This window comes from Periophthalmus magnuspinnatus, chromosome 24 (genome assembly GCF_009829125.3).
Source record: "Periophthalmus magnuspinnatus isolate fPerMag1 chromosome 24, fPerMag1.2.pri, whole genome shotgun sequence".
Classification (NCBI taxonomy): Eukaryota; Metazoa; Chordata; class Actinopteri; order Gobiiformes; family Gobiidae; genus Periophthalmus; species Periophthalmus magnuspinnatus.
Window position 1 is genome coordinate 19,092,658 of NC_047149.1, and position 19,663 is coordinate 19,112,320.

The 19,663-nt window shown below is 41.4% G+C and overlaps 1 protein-coding gene across 1 annotated transcript; it reads right to left on the reverse strand.

Moving 5' to 3' along the window:
* Positions 1-388: 388 nt before the first annotated feature.
* cnstb (consortin, connexin sorting protein b) lies at positions 389-15,089 on the reverse strand. The gene is made up of 11 exons (XM_055232445.1): positions 14,895-15,089; positions 13,454-13,571; positions 10,820-10,929; positions 9,457-9,487; positions 8,200-8,286; positions 7,759-7,858; positions 6,988-7,021; positions 6,844-6,913; positions 5,811-6,025; positions 3,015-3,159; positions 389-1,552 (listed from the first exon to the last, which is right to left on the reverse strand). The coding sequence occupies exons 2-11, from the start codon at positions 13,536-13,538 to the stop codon at positions 1,344-1,346; spliced, it is 1,086 nt and encodes a 361-aa protein (XP_055088420.1). The 5' UTR covers positions 13,539-13,571; positions 14,895-15,089; the 3' UTR covers positions 389-1,343.
* Positions 15,090-19,663: the final 4,574 nt, after the last annotated feature.

A 19,663-nucleotide genomic window follows, 5' to 3' on the forward strand; every position in this document is an offset into this window, starting at 1 on the left:
AGGCTGGGGCCAAAGTCATCCATAAGAACATCAACATCGACAGTAATGACCTTGAGCGTTACTTGTGTTTTCTCAACAAAAAATAAGGAAAGATTTTGATTTAAAAGAAATGCTATGGTTTAATCAATCCTAATCACATATTTGGGTGATGGTTTTATCATATATTTCATCATAATGATTTAGCAACACGCTACATTTAACATTAAAACATATTATAAACACAACGTGTAACAGTGACAGAAACTTTAAATAAACTTTAAACCTAAGATCTCTTTTGTGTTTTTGTTTTGTTGTTGCATTTTAAACTGTGTAACATTTGAAGTCAATGTAAAACAAGTAAAGACTCATTGTGGCATCACATTGGGGCATTGGACACATTCTCAATTTTCAAAATATTTGGTACCAAGAAGGTCATTTTATTTTTCTGTTTTTCCTCTAACACAATTCAAGTTTGAACACAGGCAAGATGTAGATCAATATTATAAATTTATTCAATCTTGTGCATTTGCTGTACTCAGCATCAGGTAGTAAAAAAACATACATTTACTTTTTTTAAATAAATTGTTTCTATGCTCAGTATGATCAAATCAGCTTTTATGTTACTTTTATTTTAATTGCAGTATATTGTGCTACTCCATTGAACATGTTAATGTTTTGCCTAAACCGTTTAAACAATGTGGAAGTTAATTTAGTTATCTAGACTGAACTTGTAGGAACTTTCTAATATTGTTTTGTTTGATTAGAATAGTTCACATACCTCAGAGATTACGTTACTCAGTACTGGAATAGTATAATCATATACATTTGACCTCTGTGTATTTTGAAGAATCAGTACACTTACTTGGTTACTCTCTCTCTCTCTCTCTCTCTCGCTCTCTCTCTCTCTCTCTCTCTGAAATCAAGCAAAGAACTGGTTTGTTGCGTTTACCATATTAAATTCTAAAGACTTCTAAACACTTCCACAGAAAAAAAACATTACAGAGGAGGATCCAGATGTATCAAAAACAGGCTTTAAACAGCCAGCAATAATGTCAAATCAAATTCTCTTATAAAGGATAGCTTTTATTCCACAGTTTAAAAAAAACGCAGTTTAGGATAATAATGCAGGTAAACATATACCAGTTCAAACTGAGGAGCGTCATCCATCTTGGCTTCTTTTCAGGAAGGTTTTACACAGACCAATAACAAAATGGTCTTATAGTCCAACAAATATCATAGGCCAACCTGCCAGGAAGAGTGGAGTGACCACTCGTAAACAGGACTGTGGTCAGGAGGTTAGGCTGCTGTGGAATGTTTTAGATATTTCACCAGTGGTTTAATAGTGCAGATTGATAGCAGTTCTCTTAAGTTCTGAAGGGCAGCCATTGTCCGAGCCTTTGGAAAAACCTCTGCACATATGAAAAGTAGAAGTCCACGTTTTGAGTGAAGTCAATGCAAATGTTTGAATATGTGTCCACCAGGGTGCAGTAGAGTGCAGTCCCTCCCAGGCTGATCACCACAGTCACCAGACACAGAAAAAGCAGAATAAGACAGGAGTCCCCTCCAACTTCATCTGAAAAGAGTGGAATATGAAATTACCAAATGTGTAAAAATACCATAGTTGAAATATAATATAATATTCACCAAATCAATTAAATATTTATCAATGTTAGTAGGGATTGTGTGGATCTTTTAATGAATGTTCAAGAGTTGGATAAACTAATGCCTTAGTTTTGCAATCCATTGCAATGATTTTTTTCAGTATTATACTGAAAGCACTTAATTGTTATTGTTTATTTTAATGAATAAAATACTTGAAGTTTAGTTGTCTGAAATTGTGACATGATGATTTATTTGCACTTAAAGTCAAAATTGTTTTATTTTATTTTTTATTTTTGATACATTCTACAATGTAACTGTAAACAAATGTAATATAATTGCAATCTGTCAAAGTGAAATAAATGTTAAAGGTTCACATCTGTTGTGTTTTTATTTTTTAAACATAATAAGTAACGGCATAGTTACTTTGCCTAGTAACTAATTACTTCTCCCAAAAAGTAACTGAGTTGCTAACTCAGTTACTTTTTGAGAGAAGTAACTTGTAACTATAACTAATTACATTTTTTAAGTAAGATGCCCAACACTGAGAATGTGTAATTATTGGGCCTCATTCATGCAGCCCTCTTATGAAGAAATTTGTACTTAAAGCCTTCTTACAAACATTTTTGGCATTCATAAAATGTTTTTTTAACAGTAAATGTTCTTCTGGAAAAACAAATCCTACAAACATTCAGGAGCACTCATAAGAACAAAACTTCAGCTGCTTAAGAATATTATTAAGTCTATACTGCAACAAAATATTAAAATTCTTCCCTGATTGCAAGCTATACATTTTATTAAATTATAAAAAAAAAAAAATATTACTATGTCATACAATAACATGTACAAATAGTTTTATAGTTTTATAGAGCATGTGTTCTATTTGGTCTAACAGACTTTAGGCTGCAGTGACAGCCTCAGCCTGTCCCAGCCCTAGTGCTCGTCATATGGACCACTGTTACAGACCTGCGCCCGCTCACCGCCCTGGACTCAACGCCCTGGACTCAACACCCCTGCACCCCCCGTGGCCCCCATGACTCATATGTGGCCCCACCTCATCTCTCCTCCCTCATTATTTCTCGTGGGTCCACTACTCACAGAAAGTGCAATAAATACAAGGAAAGTTCTCACTTATTTCAAAATGTTAGTGACTTAAATATTCATTAAAACAACTGTAGCCTGTAGATGCTCGCCACCTGACGTCCTCATTCACTCTCACCCTCACGCTTTCACATGTCATAATGTAGACCATATATGGAAGCTTAGAGAGTGTTTATCGCTAAATACATATTCATTTTTATGGAAATGAGTGTCGTGGTGTTCGTAGCTGGATGTTGGAGAATTAGGCACAACTGTCATTTAAGAAGAACTTAGCCTCTTAAAGTGGAAGTTTAGAACATTTTTTAAGAAAACAGTAATTTATTCTTCTTAAATACCGTGGTCCATGACATCGTCTGGCTCACTGAATCGGACTTTGCGTTTTGTGTTGTGTTTTGTGGCAGTGCTGCTGGGCGGAGGCAGTCCATCCAGAGATGCTCTCCTCCGCTTCAGGATGGACACCAGCCCATCAGGGGATGAATTCTGAAATTTAAAATATTCATAGTCATTTTAAGGTATTGCTGGGTACGTAATCAAATTTTAGTCAAGTCGAGTCCTGCTCTGGCTCTGATTAAAAGTCTGCCTTGTTTATGTTCATAAAGATAAAATGAAAAGGTGTTTTTATTTGCTTTCAATCAAATAAAACAAAAACCTATTCAACTGGACCTAGGAGGCCATTTCTTGCCATATAATGTGGACACATGTCATGATCCCGGTCTGTCCTGCCTCGCTTGTTGTCCTTTCCCCCTCCCTCACATGTCTGAGTCTGGAGCTGGGCAGAGATCTTGGCTCCTCCCTGCACACCTGGAAGTAATCATCATCAGCTGCACCTAGGACCCAACACTCTGCGCCAGATCGTCTGCGAGTTCACGTGAATATACCTCGCTTGGCTCTGTTCATGGGTTTTTTCTGCTTTTTACGTGCTTACCGGATTACCTTTGCTCCTCACCAGATCCTGCTCCTTGGACCAGCTCAGCACTCCCGCCTTCGACCCTGCTTCCCTGTACCGGTACCATACTCCTCGTCTCAGATTCAGATCCTCATGTTTTTCCCCCGGACCACGGCTACTCCCCGCTCCCGACACACCGCCTGATCTACTACCATTTGTCAACCCTCACCTTGTAAATAAACACTGTTGAAACTTCCCTGAGTTCTGTATTTTTGGTCCCTTGTGCCTAGCGTTACGACAACACATAATATAGAAAGGCTATTCGAGTTTATTGCAACTGTTTTCAGTCTTTGGATCTGGCAAATAAGTAAGGAGCTTGTTCTGCTTTTTGGTTGCATAATTCACAAACCCAACAGACAGACTGTACATGTAAATGGGTACATGGTGTTTATGAAATATTTAGATCAATTCATTTGCATGGCCACTACATCATAATAGCTACTAATCATAAAACACTGTAACGTCAGCACACAATTGACCCAGTGACCTCTCTGAGTTAACAGCCCATATACAATGTCTATAGATAAGACTAACAGCTGCAGAAAGGGCTCGGTTTCACTGCAGTGTGTTCACTCGTTTTAATCAGGTCAGAGCTCATTATCACACTTTATACATTCTGTTAACTGTATCTGAGCATGAGTTCTATACATTGCACTAAAGATCACCTTCCATAGGATTATAGTGACTTGTGAAACGTATACTATGTTATTTTTCTTTTACGGTTTTAAAAAAGTCAAATCTGTAAATATCAGATTGAAATGCTGACAGCCTCACCAGTTCACTCCACAGTATATAACTACTTACTGTGCCTGCAGCCGTCTCCATATAATTATTTGATTTGAGTTAAACCGGTTTATTGGGATTTTGATGAAGAGGACCAATATCAGTATACTACATGGTTTCTTACTGCAGATTAAAGATTATGTAGATTCGTACTTAAGGTTTAGCAAGTAAAGATTGAAAGAAGCAGGAAAGGTTAGTGATCTGACTGTGTGGAGGTGATGACAAAATAAAACACAATGGAGATGGAACAGGAAGGAAAGATAAGGTGTACCAGGATGTGAGGGAATGCCAGCCAACACTCACGGCAAATTCACTACTTCGGCAACATTGTCAAGTTAGGCTGCATTCACACTTGTCTTGGTTTGGTCCCGTGTTGAACCCAAGTCCTGCTGCAGACTTGTTTTGGTGTTGTTATAGTAAAGGTTTAGTTTAAGATTTACTCCCAGTATTGATGAGGTCCGATGCAAGTGTTGTTGCACCCTTATGATTAACCTCCTTTTCTCAATTTAGTTTTATGATCTTTGTTGTTTAAAATGTAAAATGGTTTCTCTTATTAGTTTAATATCAGAAACTAGAAACATGTCCATAAATTATAAGCTTTTGCTGTGTTCCAGGGAACTGGGAGGTCAGCTATTTGCCAGTTGAACATTTCGAGTTTTGACCTTGGAGCGTTCCAGCTTAATTGACTTGAAGGTAAACAATATGGCTGACAATAAATCAAAGGCTAAATATATGTAAACATTAAACAAATGTCTGTAAGTTTTTAAACTCTTTAAAAAACATTGTTGGATTAACCTACTGTAAATTAAGTGTTTACATCATTTTTGTATTGGTGCAAATGCACTTTTTTAGCACTGTGACATGTCACAGTTGAACTCTTATGTGAAGTGGGAGTCCTCTGACCATCTCCCAATTCTCAAGTAGGAGTTACCAGTTTGGATATCAAACTTTATCCAAACGCAGGGCACAGTTATATTAGATTTTCTAACTTGGACTCTGAAATGTTCTCAGAGTCTCCAAGCTAAAATTCAGAGATCGCAGCATGTTCAATTCGTCATGTACAAGTTGGAAAATCCGAGCTCTGAGGACGACTGGAACGCACCATTAACCAGGTCCTGCAGGCCAAATTAATCCCTGTCCAGTCCCAGATTTTGAGGACCCCATTGATTTCCCCATTCAAAAGAAATTATATTTTGTTTTAAATTGTTTGTCACTATGGCAAACGTCCTAATAATGTATTATTTTGAACATGGATACCACTGGGAAGAAACCTTTGTAGGCCAAACTATACCGGGAGTAAAAAAGCCTATGTCAAATTACAACCTTAAGTCAGACAATAACCAGGACCAAGACAAAGGAAATACAGAAGTCTTGCAATTCTCTGGACATGATGCAGACATACCCCCTCTTTGGTGGAGAGCTTAGCGAGGTCCTTCTCAGAGGCCTGGGGTACTCCTGTGGGCCACTCCACCCTGAGATCCTCCTCCTCTGGGGTGGTTTCCTCCTCCACCTCCTGCCCCTCCTCAAACATCTCCTCTACAGCGCCATCTACAGACTCAGAGCGTGGGAACTTAGCCCTGCCCTTAGCCTCCATCAGCAGGGACTTCAACCTGTTCACTGGAAGATGTTGACGTTATAGCAACAAACCAGTCAAAACATGGATTGAAATATTTGAATGCGTGTTGTCATTTAAAAAGGCCTAAAGCGGCGGCAACTGAGTGTTTTTACAGATTCTAAAATGGTGATGCTAACTGACGCTTGTTTTGTTCACAGGCTCCTTAAAATATGTTGTTTAAATCCATTTAGTATTTTTCTTGAGTTTTCAGACTTATCTTAAACTTTTAATGTTAAAACTTTTTGGCAGTGTTTGCTAATGTGTGTATTATGTCACTATGGTAAAGTCTGAACATTCCGCAATAGATATACATGCAAAACCCCTCCCCCCCGCATGATATCAGTGCACTACAGGACAATTCACTGAATGTGTAGTAGGTCTATCTTTTATAATGTGTTATGAACTGGGACTCCAACAATGTCTGCAGAAAGTCTTCTCCCAATCTGAAAACCTTTACTTTACATTTCAGGAAGAGTCCAGGAAATTAAATTTAGATGCATGTTGCCCCAGAGGCAGGTAGAAAATTCTTAAAGACAAACAAGAATGTTATTTTGAAGCAAAACAAAGAATGAGACTTTGGTTTTGTTAGGACCAAAAAAATCATATTTATCCATTCACTTATGATTATGACGTCTTAATTCACAATAATTTCCATTAAAATTGTGTGCTTATAGGTGTATTTAGTGAGGTTCATTTGGTGTTTTTACTAAAATATCACAGTCAATATTAAAACATTTAACCTAAGAAATAATACAATTAGTTCTGTGATGTTTATAAAGAAATAAAACTGTAATCTTGAAAAAGATTAATAAGAGATTACCTTCATCCTGGCAGGTTTTGAGCACATCATTCTTGTTCTTGATGTCTTTAAAGACTGAAGCCAGTGTCTTCTATAAAAATAAAAACATGTTTTGATATAAAATTCTATAATTGAAAATCTGTGTACAAACAGTTTTAACTTTACCTGCTCAAGGTTACTGCTGGATGACGGTGATGGACTGAGCAAAATTTAAAGAAAAAGCTACATTAGAAAGATAATACAAACAATAGTTCATGTAGAATCAACAGACTAAAATATTAACCCAGCCTTAAAGCTGCCATCTGTAAGTTTCTTTTAGTTTTTCACCAGTAGATGTCAGATGTGAAACCTGCCCCCCCTCCCTTTACCTGACCTTTGTTCAGACTCACCTGTGCTCTCTGGTCTTCTTTTGTTATGCTAAAAGATGGCACTGTATCAGACAGAAGTAAAGTAGATACCATCTAGTAGAGATAAATGAGAATGCAATGGGGAGGGTCAGCCAATCTAATTACAGATGGTAGCTTTAATGCTTATCTGCAGGTTTCAATAGCACGTGAACAGCCTACATAGAGATCTGGTATGAAAGCAAGTTAGTTGTCTTAGTCAATAAGCTGTTGTCTTTTCTGAATCGATAATAAAACAAACAGTGATTTACTGCACATGTATAACACTCAGAGAGAAGAGGTACAGGGACGAATATGAACAAACACAGCACTGAAGGACACTTTAAATTAAAAAAAAGATAACAGCTGTAAAAACAAATAAATAAGTTAACATACAGTGACTTATTACTAGGTATATTTAAGTATTGATATAATTAGATTCATTACGTCATAAGGAGTAGTAGTTGTTTTAAATAGCTGTATGTTTTTCATCATATATCAATAGCCTGTTTAATACAAGTTGTATTGCTTGTGTTTAATGTCATTGATTAACCTGAGATGATTCCTGCAGATTTGGGTCAGAGTGTCCATGTAACTGTCTCCTTCTGAAGACAACACTCCCTCATCGCACTTCTTCTCCTTCCACTGACTCTCTGCAAAACAATGATCAAACATGATTTATGAAAAACATGCCAGAACTACTTCTGCAAATATCTGGTTTTGAATATATGCACAGAGCCCAGTGTATCTAGATCTAAACTGTTGTTGCTTAAAACTACAATTCGTCTCTTAACAAAGCAGGACTGTGCAGTATCAGGGCATGATGCATTTCTTGTATTTTAGCCAAATGCATTCCAATGTTTATGGAGGCGCTCTGGGACCCTCCTTTGGCTCAGATACAGTGAATTCCTCCTAAGAACTCCTCTCAAACAGTTATGACTATGGCGTTGGGAAAACACCCTTTATGTATAGCACAATCATACAGATGCAGTACCCCAGTTCTCCTGTAGGGCGGTGAGGTTGGACAGGAGTTGTTCATGGTATAGCTTCTCCAGCTCAAGAAACTGAATGGCCAACTGGTCTGAACACAGTAAAGTTAAGGAAAATGGATATTATTTGGCACACATTACACATTTAGATCACCGCGTTATCTTTTATTGTTTTGGAAATGTTTTTGTCTGCTCCCCGCATTCCCTCTAATCACAATCAGCATTTTTTAAACTATTGCTCATCCCGTCAGATTTGTGAAGTTGTAGTGTATTGTTTTGTCTCACGCTTTTGTATACTGTATTTATGGAAAATTGTTTCAAGTGTTATAATTCATCCTTTATCTGAACATGTTAACTTTATATCTGGGTACATAGATAGGGAAACGTTGTGATAGGCCTATAGGTATTAAAAATCCTACATATACAACTCAAGTCCACTAGAAGAAGTCCAAGTACTCTCCATTGTGCCTTGAACATGAACACAAACTTCCCTGTGTGTAGCAGGTTCAGCCCAGAGCCGTTTCTATGGAGACAGCCCAAACAGTGAAGAGGAAACTCCCACAGCTCGATACAAACTCAGGCCAAACAACAGACAGCGCCCAGCCACAGGGGGATGTACTACAGATCAGGCTCCTCTTTTAAATGTTTAGTTCTGTTTTCTGGGTTGTTACACTATGCATGTTGGAGGTGGACAAAGTTATGTGTTAGAATTGCAGAAGTAGAATATAGGGCAGTAACAGAAGCCTGCCTGGAGACACTCAATGAAATTTAGCAGGTTACAGGTTTACTTTAGCCAAATGTAAAGTAGACGACACCTGGTAATACTATAAACAAAGTCAGACAATGAATAACAATTATGGTGTGGACATTGTTGCAGATAAATAGAGGTCATTGATGGTCTGACAATGAAAACTCCTCCCAAATGTAGACCTAGATTGAAACTAAAAGAAACAACATTTCTACATCTTTTCTTCAATATATAGTATTGATTGTTAGCAAATTACAACCTGCATTTCTGACATATTTAGACTTGTGAACAGTACAGTAAATGACCAATACTGTTACAATGCATGAACTGGATTTCATTGTGTTTTTACTGACCTTTAGACAGAGCTATCTTCCCATGCCTAAGCAGTAGTAGCAAGCAGCGTACAACTAGTATTACACTAATTGTATTTTTGCATGTTTATATTACTCTAAACCTCTTTTCGCAAAAAACATCAAGATATTAAATAACGGCTGACGTGGATTTGAAAGGATACATTGTTCCTGGAGAGAGTAGGCCTCTGCGATCTGGAAGCAGATAACAGATAAGGAGTTACACAGACGTTAGAGCAGAGACCTTTGTTGACATACTTTTAACATTTAAATATAGGGCTACACAATTAGGAAAAAATATATTATGAAATATAAAAATGTGAATTCCTTTTTAAATGTCTAGTCTGTGACAAAATCAAAGCATACTAATATTAAGTAAATTCCTGTCAGATGTTACATGTCACAGGATTTGCTGGTTTTATTGTTATAACAAACATTTTCAGTGCATCAGAGTTCTCTATTTCAGTGTGTTAATCAGTTAAATAAAAAAGAAAGCAACATAACCAAATACGCATTAAAGTTGTAAATGAAAACAACGGCTGATGCTTGAGTTTACTTGACCTGTCCAACTAAATGTATATTATTATCATTGTTCAAATTCATCAGATTCCAGCCCACATCACATGAGTCGAACCAGGAGGTAGAGACACTGTGAGACATGGAGTCACATGGGACTGCTTATGCTCGGATTAACCGTCTGTTTCACATCACTACTTTAACCACGATCAAGAATAGTCTGTCCACTGATTTACCACTGTAATACTTTCAATTCACTTGCAATTTTAACCCAAATTAAAACATTTGTATTTAATAATGATATAAAAATTGACTATTTCTTATACCGTCTGTTTTTTATCCTGTATGCTTTCATTTTTTATGTAACTTTCTTCGTTTAATTATTGCTTTTAGTCCTGTAATCTGAGTGACTTTTTCCTTTCTTCTACTGTAAAGCACATTGAGCTATGTATAAATGTGCTCTATAACAAAGATGCCTTGCCTTTCTATTTAAAATAGGCATTATGTTACAGGCCCTGTTTTTATGAGCTTCAACAGTAATTAAACTGGATTTTTGTATAATATGAATTGAATTTAATGTTTTGTTTTATTTTGAAAAATAGTGTATTACTTTTGAGCAATGCAAGGAAATGAACAAAGTTACTGAATAGCAGCATTCTATCAGTATCAGTATTTCTTTTTGTCTCTAAAATGAATGGATTTTGCAGTGTAAGTTATAAACAGCTGATACACAGTGCTGTTGTTTGGATGTTACTGTGGTTTTGTGCAGCACGAGACAGAAATGAACTATTTTTAGCTCAATCGTAGTAGCGCTTGCTTCATATGGCCCTAAGGGAAAAGATGACTAACAGCTAAGAATATGAATAAGTGCATGCTACTTAATATTGCATTTTTTTTATTCTATGTTTTTATTGTACTCAAAGATAAACACAATGGCAAAGCAATGTTTATGGGAGAAATGCAAAGGTAAAACATGAGCTGAGAGACACATTATTCACACAGTGCACAGACCTGGTGCAGGGACTGTGGCAGCAAAGTGTAGTCCAGGTTTTCTCCCAGGGACTGAAGAGACACCAACAGCTCTGCACTGGGGACGAGACCTCCATCTCCTGAGACGGTTCCTACAAACAACAACCACATGCAGGTTCAATCTTACCAATTAATTACACTGCCAAAATATAAAAATAAAAATGTTGAGAAGTCTGAGAACAGTAGACAGCTGATGAAACAAATAATAGTGGGCATTATACGATCGTATCCAAATCTGATGTACTCTGTTAGGACAATGATACAATGTAAACCTGTCGCGATAACACATTTCAAAGGGTGATATATTGCTAAAGTAAATATAGACGATAAATGATAATATTGATTACCATTATGGAACTAACACGATTATCTTAAAGCAGGATTTCCTCAAAAAATTATTCTATATGTACAGTATTGTTAATGAACATGCAATAAATAAATGACTTAATGAGTCATAGAAGTTATTTATTCAACTTTCTACAGCTCAAAGCTTCAGAAAAGTATGAAAAAAATACCAAAACGTTCACTACTAGTACAAAAAAAGTACCCATAAATATTGACCCCCAAAAATGAGTATTCCATCTAACATTAATCAAGCGACAAATCGACATAGTATTCATCGTGACAGTTCTAGTACAATATAATAGTGGAGCTGTGACCTTTTCACTATCAGAAAAAACATTTCAGAATTAGGAAACTGCTGCTGTCTTATTAACAGCTACATTTTAGTCCCCCTTGGGCAGGTATCTTGACTTTTACGCTATGCCACTTTTCACCATCTGCTTGGCTCTTGAGATTTTGAAGCTTTGCCTGGAATTTTCCACAGTATGGAATTAAACGTATCTATATTTTATAAATAATAACTGTTTTAAAGGATGTCAAACATTTGTGACATCAAAATTACATTCTTCATGTTTATTGCTCAAAGTCAAGTTTATAGTACCACATTATTGCCATTCGATAACATATCCACAGTACACAACAAGCATGCTTACTGAATAATCTGACACAATAAATATACAGTTTGTTGGCTTGTTTCCATTAGCAACTCAACTAAAAACATCCCACACAAGTTCACAACCTATTGTAATGCGGCACTATATAATTTATGCTGGTTATGCTACTACATCTGGTAAATGAAACGGAGAAAAAAAGAAAAAGGAATATACTTGGTTGCTTTGTCTAGGTGTAATAACGGACTCAGACTTGAACTTTAACAGCCACATCAAATTAATAACATCTGCAGCTTTTTCCCATCTAAAAACATAGCAAAAATCAATGGTATATGTCTAAAGCAGACTTGGAGAGATTTATCCATGCATTTGTATCCAGTACGTTAAACTTAATGGCCTGTTCACTGGTTTTTAATCTGCAAGCTTCTTCTTTTTTTCTGATAATATAGTGATGTTAATGTCTTTCTTATTCTGTAAAGCACTTTGAACTACTTTGTGTACGACTCATGCTATACAAATAAGCTTGCATTGCCTTCATTTTGAAGACCCCCTCCCCTGGGTCTTTAGAGGTGTGGTATGAGTGTCATGTAGTGTCATTACAAAGTGAAACATGTTAAAGCAGGCACACTTAGAGCCTGTTTACTCAGCAGGCCTCAATCAGCCCTGTCAGATGGGCCCCTTAAAACTCCACTGGGACAATTACTCACAACTGGATACAACTGTTGTTACATAAGACAGCTTTTACACAGCAGATGTACTGTTACTGTATGTTTAACTGTGTAAGTATAGAGATGAGTACAGAGAGGCACTGTCCCAGAGCTTAGCATTATCCCCAGCAGGTTCCGGTGTGCTCCAGCAGTTCTTAGAAAAATAATGTGTAAGATTAAAAAGGTTAGACTTTATATACAAGTTGCTATACTCACGTGGTATATAATTGAGTTTAAGTCTGCATAATGTGATAGGTAGATCTGTCCAGGCATAAGAAGTACTTTTCTAAAACTTCCTATCTGCAAATGTTGTCATCAGTACATCATCCAAACAGTTTTCTTCAAAGAGTTTCACTTCTGCAATAGTTATAGCAGTGGTGGAGCATAATGAAGTAAAAGTAGTAAAAGGGCTTGAATATAAAATGTAGGTATATGTACTTAAGTACATTTTAAAGTGGATACTTTTTATTTTTACTTCACTACATCTGAGACCGTGTATCTGCACTTTCTACTCAACTACATTTTTTAACTGAACTGAAAAGTATTTTTTTATTATTGTTTGAGACCTGCTGAAAAGTCTGAGGGGTTTATTTTTAACACATTACTTTGAGCAAATAAAAATATGCAAAAAAAAAAAAAACAACTAGAAAATAAATTCTGTTGTTTCTGTTGAACAAAATTCTTTACCAAAGTCAGAACATTTGAAGCTTTATCAGATGAAGACTGCGCAAAATACTTAAACTTTTATTCTTTAAGTACATTTTTAAACAGGTACTTTAATACTTCTGCTTAAGTAGATTTTTTATGTGATACTTTTACTTTTACTTAAGTATTTTTTTGATCTGGTATCTGTACTCTTAAGTAACAAAATTGAGTACTTCCTCCACCACTGTTACGCATCTCCTTTTTAGATAAACTCTACACTATAATACACTATACATTAGGGTCCAGTTTACCTGAAATAGCGTCTTTGGCTCCTGGGTCCTGTCCTTGTGTGGTCCCTGTGTCTTTGTCCATGTTGCTGCTGTGCTTGTTACCCATCACACTCTAGCAGACCGTTATTCACCTCCACAGCTGAAAAATGAATAGTTTCCAAGTTTTAATCATAGGACGTCCTCTGAATCAGGTAAAAAAATCACTTGTAAAAGTTTTTGGGTTCTCTCTAGCTTCTGAACATCGAGGTATGGCTGATCATGTGACTTAATCCTCTGTCTGGAGAAAAACACCATCTTCAGGGAATTAGAGACCAGGCAGTAATGTACTAGATCCCTGATTTTTTTTTGTTTTGTTTTATTTTCCTGAGGAGAGGTATGCATGTGTGACCAAATGTTTACTTTGAGATGTGCACTAGAATCAAACACAACTAAAAGACCGTATATTTTATTACTTCTTAAGATAAATTCAAACCTGGTACAATTTTCATTTCATGGTGGTCCTGGAATTATTAGAAAAGAAAGAGCTGATGTCAAGCAAAATGAAAATCACAAAAATAAATTGAGTCTGCAGTAAAATACGGTAAAACTATTGAATAAAAAATTCCAAAATACACAATAACATAATGTGTTTATTTCTTGTGTAACCTCTTAACACTGATTAACTGATACTGATGTATTCGTTAGCTGTTATTACATGGTTATTTGAATAGACATCACTTGAGGAATGATTGCAAAAGATATCCAGGCAAATTGGATAAAACTGTTTCATAACCAAGTATTTGGAGAATGTTCCTGGGGGGATGAAGAGAGGCTTTCAATTGAGTCAGAAATGAATTTTACCCTTTGGAGGAGGGTGCCCTGGTAAATTAAACAAAACTGTGACCTAGTTTTACAGGAAATCTAGAGCTAACATTGAAAAATAAAAGGATTATGGATGAGGAATGTGTCGAAATCTTAATGAAATGTGTGGTAATGTGTTGTGCTCGGTCAAAAAGGTTGTGGCCTAAAATGGTGATGATGATGATGATGCTGCGCGTGCACTCACGTTTGGCTACGTAACATGCTCTGGGACTGCGCGTGCCAGTCCCGCGCGCTACAAAAACTGGAATTAATTGACGGGATTACGCACGGATGTAGGCGATTATTTACACATTGAATTTATATTAGGCAATAAATGAGTGTTATCTCTGTGATTTAAAAAGGTCTTGTTAATGTTACACCCCAAAAACATGCAACTGATACACGACTGCTTGTTTCATTAGGCTTTCTATACAATATTTGTAGCCTAATTTCGTTTATTTTCCCCCAGAACTTGGAACTAACTGGCCCCTATGTTGTTGTTGTTTTTCGTTTTAACTCGACGCCATTTCAGAATCGCCCCCATAACCTTTGCTTTAACGCCGTGTTTAAAATAAAGACCCAGAAGCACAGCATGCATCTGTCCCGGGTGGACTTCACTTACCGTGCATCCTCCTCGCCTTCAGCCCGGTGTGGTTAGTCTGTGGCCGCAGTGGCGTGTCCTCCGTGCCCCTGTCACCCCGTGTCATGTCCCCGTTTACGCCTCCGCTGTTGCTGTCCTCGGATTCAGCTGTCTTTGCTGCATCGTTAAATCCTCATATATTCTTACATGCACTGCTGATTTGAGTGTTTTCGTCGCGGGGAGTGGGCTCAGTGCTGCGCCCTGGTGGCAGATGTGGTGTACTGCTCTGATGGAAAGCGTGTCAGTGTTATTTAACATGGAGCCGGCATATGATGGGATTCTAGATATGTAGTGGATTATAAGAGCAAAAGGTTAAATTGTTAGTGTGATTCCTGTATTATTCTTGAGAACAGATGACATAACACAACTAGGCAAACCAACAACTCTAATTTAAAACATTTTTTTCCAATTAATTTAAAGGCACCTTTGTAAGTAACACTAAGTTTTGAATGTATTCAAAATTATAATAATGTAGCTTCACCTACATTGAAAAAATGTATTAAACTTTCAAACTGATCCACTTGGTCTCTGTGAACTGAAATTGCACAGTTCCAAAAAGATTCTCGACCTTTTGTCATGATGTCAGTTTTCCCTGTCCTCCCGTGCTCTCTCCCCCTCCCCTACCTGTGTGTCTGGAGCTGGGTGGAGTGCCTGACTACTCCCGTGCACACCTGGGGTGCATCAGCCTAATCACCACCACCTGCTGCTGAGTACAAGAAGGCTTGGCAGTCTACACTCGGTGCCAGACCGTCCGCGTGTAAAACGTGAATGTTTCTTGCTAAGCTTTGTTATATGGTACTTTCCTGCAAATGCTCATTTGGATTTATGCACCCTCCAGATTCCTGCCTCTACTCGCCCAGCTCCTGCCGCCACGTTCCAGTCCCGGTATCGCTTCCAGCTCGTCTTGTCTCCTGCTCGTCTCGTCTCCTGCTCGTCTCGTCTCCAGCTCGTCTCGTCTCCTGCTCGTCTCGTCTCCTGCTCGTCTCGTCTCCTGCTCGTCTCGTCTCCTGTCCGGTCCTGGTCTCTGGTTTGTCACCCGCTCCCCGCTCTGGTCTTCGTCTGCTCCGCCCGCCCTGGTACCGCACCTGCTTCTATCCCCGTCCTGGTCCTGTCCTGCCCGCCTCTACCTGCACCGCACCCGCCTGACCCGTCTCCCGCTCCCCGGTTCCTGTACCTGCTCTTGTGACCTGTTTAAAGACTGCATTTTCACCGCTGTAAATAAACACTGTTAAAACTGCTCTGGTCTGCATCCTTTGGTCCTATCCGCACCGTTACGACAGAACGGTCTGGCCACTATGGACCAAGCAGGCTCAGATCCGGACCAGATGCGCCGCCTCACGCACTCTCACCCCGAGGCGGTGCTGGGTCAGCACGAACAATCCATTCGAACTCTATTGGAGCTAAATCAGACATTGTCCCAGCAGGTGGCACAGCTTAACCACCAGGTGGCCGCGCTCCTCGTCACCCCGCCTGCTGCAGCTGGAGCGCCACCATGCCTCCCGGAGCCGAGAGGCACGGATCCGGAGCCGTATGCTGGACAACCTCACCTCTGTCGCGGATTCCTGTTCCAGTGCGAGTTCATGTTCCAGCAATGCCCTTCTCGTTTCAGCTCGGGGGCCACCAAGATCCGATATATATGTGGATTACTCCGGGGCAGAGCTCTCCAGTGGGCAGAGGCGCGCCTAATGAAGACGTCTGTGGATAGCCTGGATTTTAATGAATTTGTGTCCACGTTTAAGCTGGTGTTTGACCACCCGCACTACCAGGACAATGCTGCCTCCCGGTTACTGACTCTCAGCCAGGGCTCCAGGACGGTAGCGGATTATTCCATTGAATTCTGGACACATGCGGCGGAGCTGGACTGGACGGACAGCGCGCTGCGGGCTGTGTTTGTGCGGGGCCTGAACGAGACTTTGAAAGATGAATTGGTTTCCCGGGACGAACCCCCCGACCTGCGGACCCTCATCTCCCTCACTCACCGTATAGACAACCGCCTACGGGCTCGTCGCCGAGAGAGACGCCGGTCACCGGCCCCGCCGGAGCCACGCGCTGCCCCGCCCCCGCCGGATGAGCCCATGCAACTCAACAGGACCCTTGTGTCGGCCGAGGAGCGTCAACGGAGGCGTCGTCTGGCCGGGGCTTGCCTCTACTGCGGTGAGCGCGGACATTATGTGGTCACTTGCCCAGTTCGGCCAAAAGGGGGGGCCCACCAGTAGCGCTGGGAGTACTGGTGGGCGAGCAACACATCCTGGACTCTTCTAATAGACTGCGGCTCAGCGCCACCCTGTGCGTTCGCACAGAGACCTTATGCGTTTCCGCCCTTATCGACTCCGGGGCTGAGAGGGACTTTATTGATGCCCAAGTCGCGGAGCAGCTCGGGGTCTACCTGGAGCCCCTCGAACGCCCCTTAAATGCCCAGGGGCTCAATGGACGTTTTCTGGGGCACATCACTCACATCACAGAACCTGTCACCGTGATTCTGTCCGGCAACCACCAAGAGAACCGTCAGTTTCATGTCCTGTCCTCCTCCGCTTCTCCTCTGGTCCTTGGTTACCCCTGGCTACGCGCCCACAACCCTGTTTTCGATTGGGCCAGGGGCGGAGTTTCGGGCTGGAGTCCCGATTGCCACGCCAAGTGCCTTCGGTCCGCCCTCCCTCCGGCCGGGAGGTCCGTTCCTGTCGCTGATCCGTCCCCAGACACCCCCAATCTGTCCTCGGTGCCTGCTGAATATCACGACCTGGGGGAGGTTTTTAGCAAGAGCAAGGCCCTCTCTTTACCGCCCCACCGCCCATATGACTGCGCCATTGACCTCCTGCCGGGTGCCCCACTACCATCTAGCAGGCTATATAACCTGTCTAAACCTGAACGCGAGTCAATGGAGGACTATATCCGTGGGTCCCTGGCTGCCGGAATCATCCGCCCGTCCACTTCACCCGTGGGAGCGGGGTTCTTCTTTGTGGCTAAGAAGGACAAATCCCTGCGGCCTTGCATTGATTACCGGGGTCTGAACAATATAACTGTAAAGAATAAATACCCGCTTCCCTTACTGGACTCGGCATTTACGCCCCTCCACGGTGCGACCATCTTCTCCAAGTTGGATTTGCGGAATGCGTACCACCTGGTGCGCATCAGGGAGGGAGACGAATGGAAGACGGCCTTCAAGACACCCCTGGGACATTTCGAATACTTGGTTATGCCCTTCGGTCTCACCAACGCCCCTGCCGTATTCCAAGCCCTCATCAATGATGTGCTCCGTGATTTCCTTAACCGATTCGTCTTTGTTTACTTGGATGACATCTTGATTTTCTCGCGGTCCCCCCAGGAGCATCACCAGCACGTTCGCCAGGTTCTCCAGCGCCTCCTCGAGAATAAACTGTTCGTGAAAGCTGAGAAATGCGAGTTTCACGCAGAGGAGGTCAGCTTTTTGGGCTTCATTGTGGGGCGGGGGCCAAGTAAGAGCTGATCCTGAAAAGATCCAGGCTGTCACTGAGTGGCCCGTTCCTACCAGCCGGAGACAGCTCCAGAGATTTATCGGCTTTGCCAATTTTTATAGACGTTTCATCCGGGATTTTAGTAGGGTTATCTCGCCCTTAACTAAACTCACCTCTCCTGCTTTGCAGTTTGCCTGGTCTCCTGAGGCGCAGACAGCCTTCGAGAAGCTTAAGAGACTATTTACCTCCGCTCCCATCCTGCACCAGCCCGACCCTTCACGGCAATTCATCGTGGAGGTCGACGCCTCCGACTCGGGAGTGGGGGCCGTGCTTTCGCAGAGGTTCGACCCCCACAACCGCCTCTGTCCCTGCGCCTTCTTTTCCCGGCGATTGTCCTCGGCCGAGGTCAATTATGACGTGGGGGATCGGGAGCTCCTTGCCGTAAAGCTGGCCTTGGAGGAGTGGCGCCACTGGCTCGAAGGGGCGGAGCAACCATTCATCGTCTGGACCGACCATAAAAACTTGGAGTACATCCAGTCCGCCAGGCGCCTCAATCCCCGTCAAGCTCGTTGGTCCCTCTTCTTCAGCCGCTTCAACTTTCTCCTCACCTACCGCCCCGGATCTCGGAACGTCAAACCAGATGCCCTCTCCCGCCAGTTCGCCCTGGAGGATAGCCCGGTCACCGCAGAAACAATTATCCCCTCCTCGTGTGTGGTGGCCGCGGTCCATTGGGATATCGAGGACACCGTCCGAGAGGCCCAGACCAACGACCCCGACCCAGGTAACGGCCCTCCAGATAAACTGTTTGTTCCCGATTCTGTCCGGTCTCAGGTGCTCCAGTGGGTCCATGCCTCCCGTTTCGCCTGCCATCCTGGTGCCGGTCGCTCTCTCTCCCTCCTCAGGAGACGCTTCTGGTGGCCCACGATGGACACAGACACCCGGGCTTATGTCGCCGCCTGCCAGGTATGTGCTCGGGCCAAGGCCTCCCACTCACCCCCCTTCTGGTCTCTTGCATCCTCTCCCAGTTCCTCGTCGCCCTTGGTCCCACATCGCCTTGGACTTCGTGACGGGCCTTCCCCCTTCCCAGGGGAACACGGTGGTTCTCACCATTGTGGACCGCTTCTCCAAGGCCGCCCATTTCGTTGCCCTGCCTAAGCTCCCCACAGCCAAAGAAACTGCCGACCAGCTGACCAGTCATGTCTTCCGACTCCACGGCATCCCGGTGGACATCGTGTCCGACAGAGGGACCCAATTCACCTCTCAGGTATGGCGGTCTTTCTGCAACAGTTTGGGGGCCACGGTTAGCCTCACGTCCGGGTT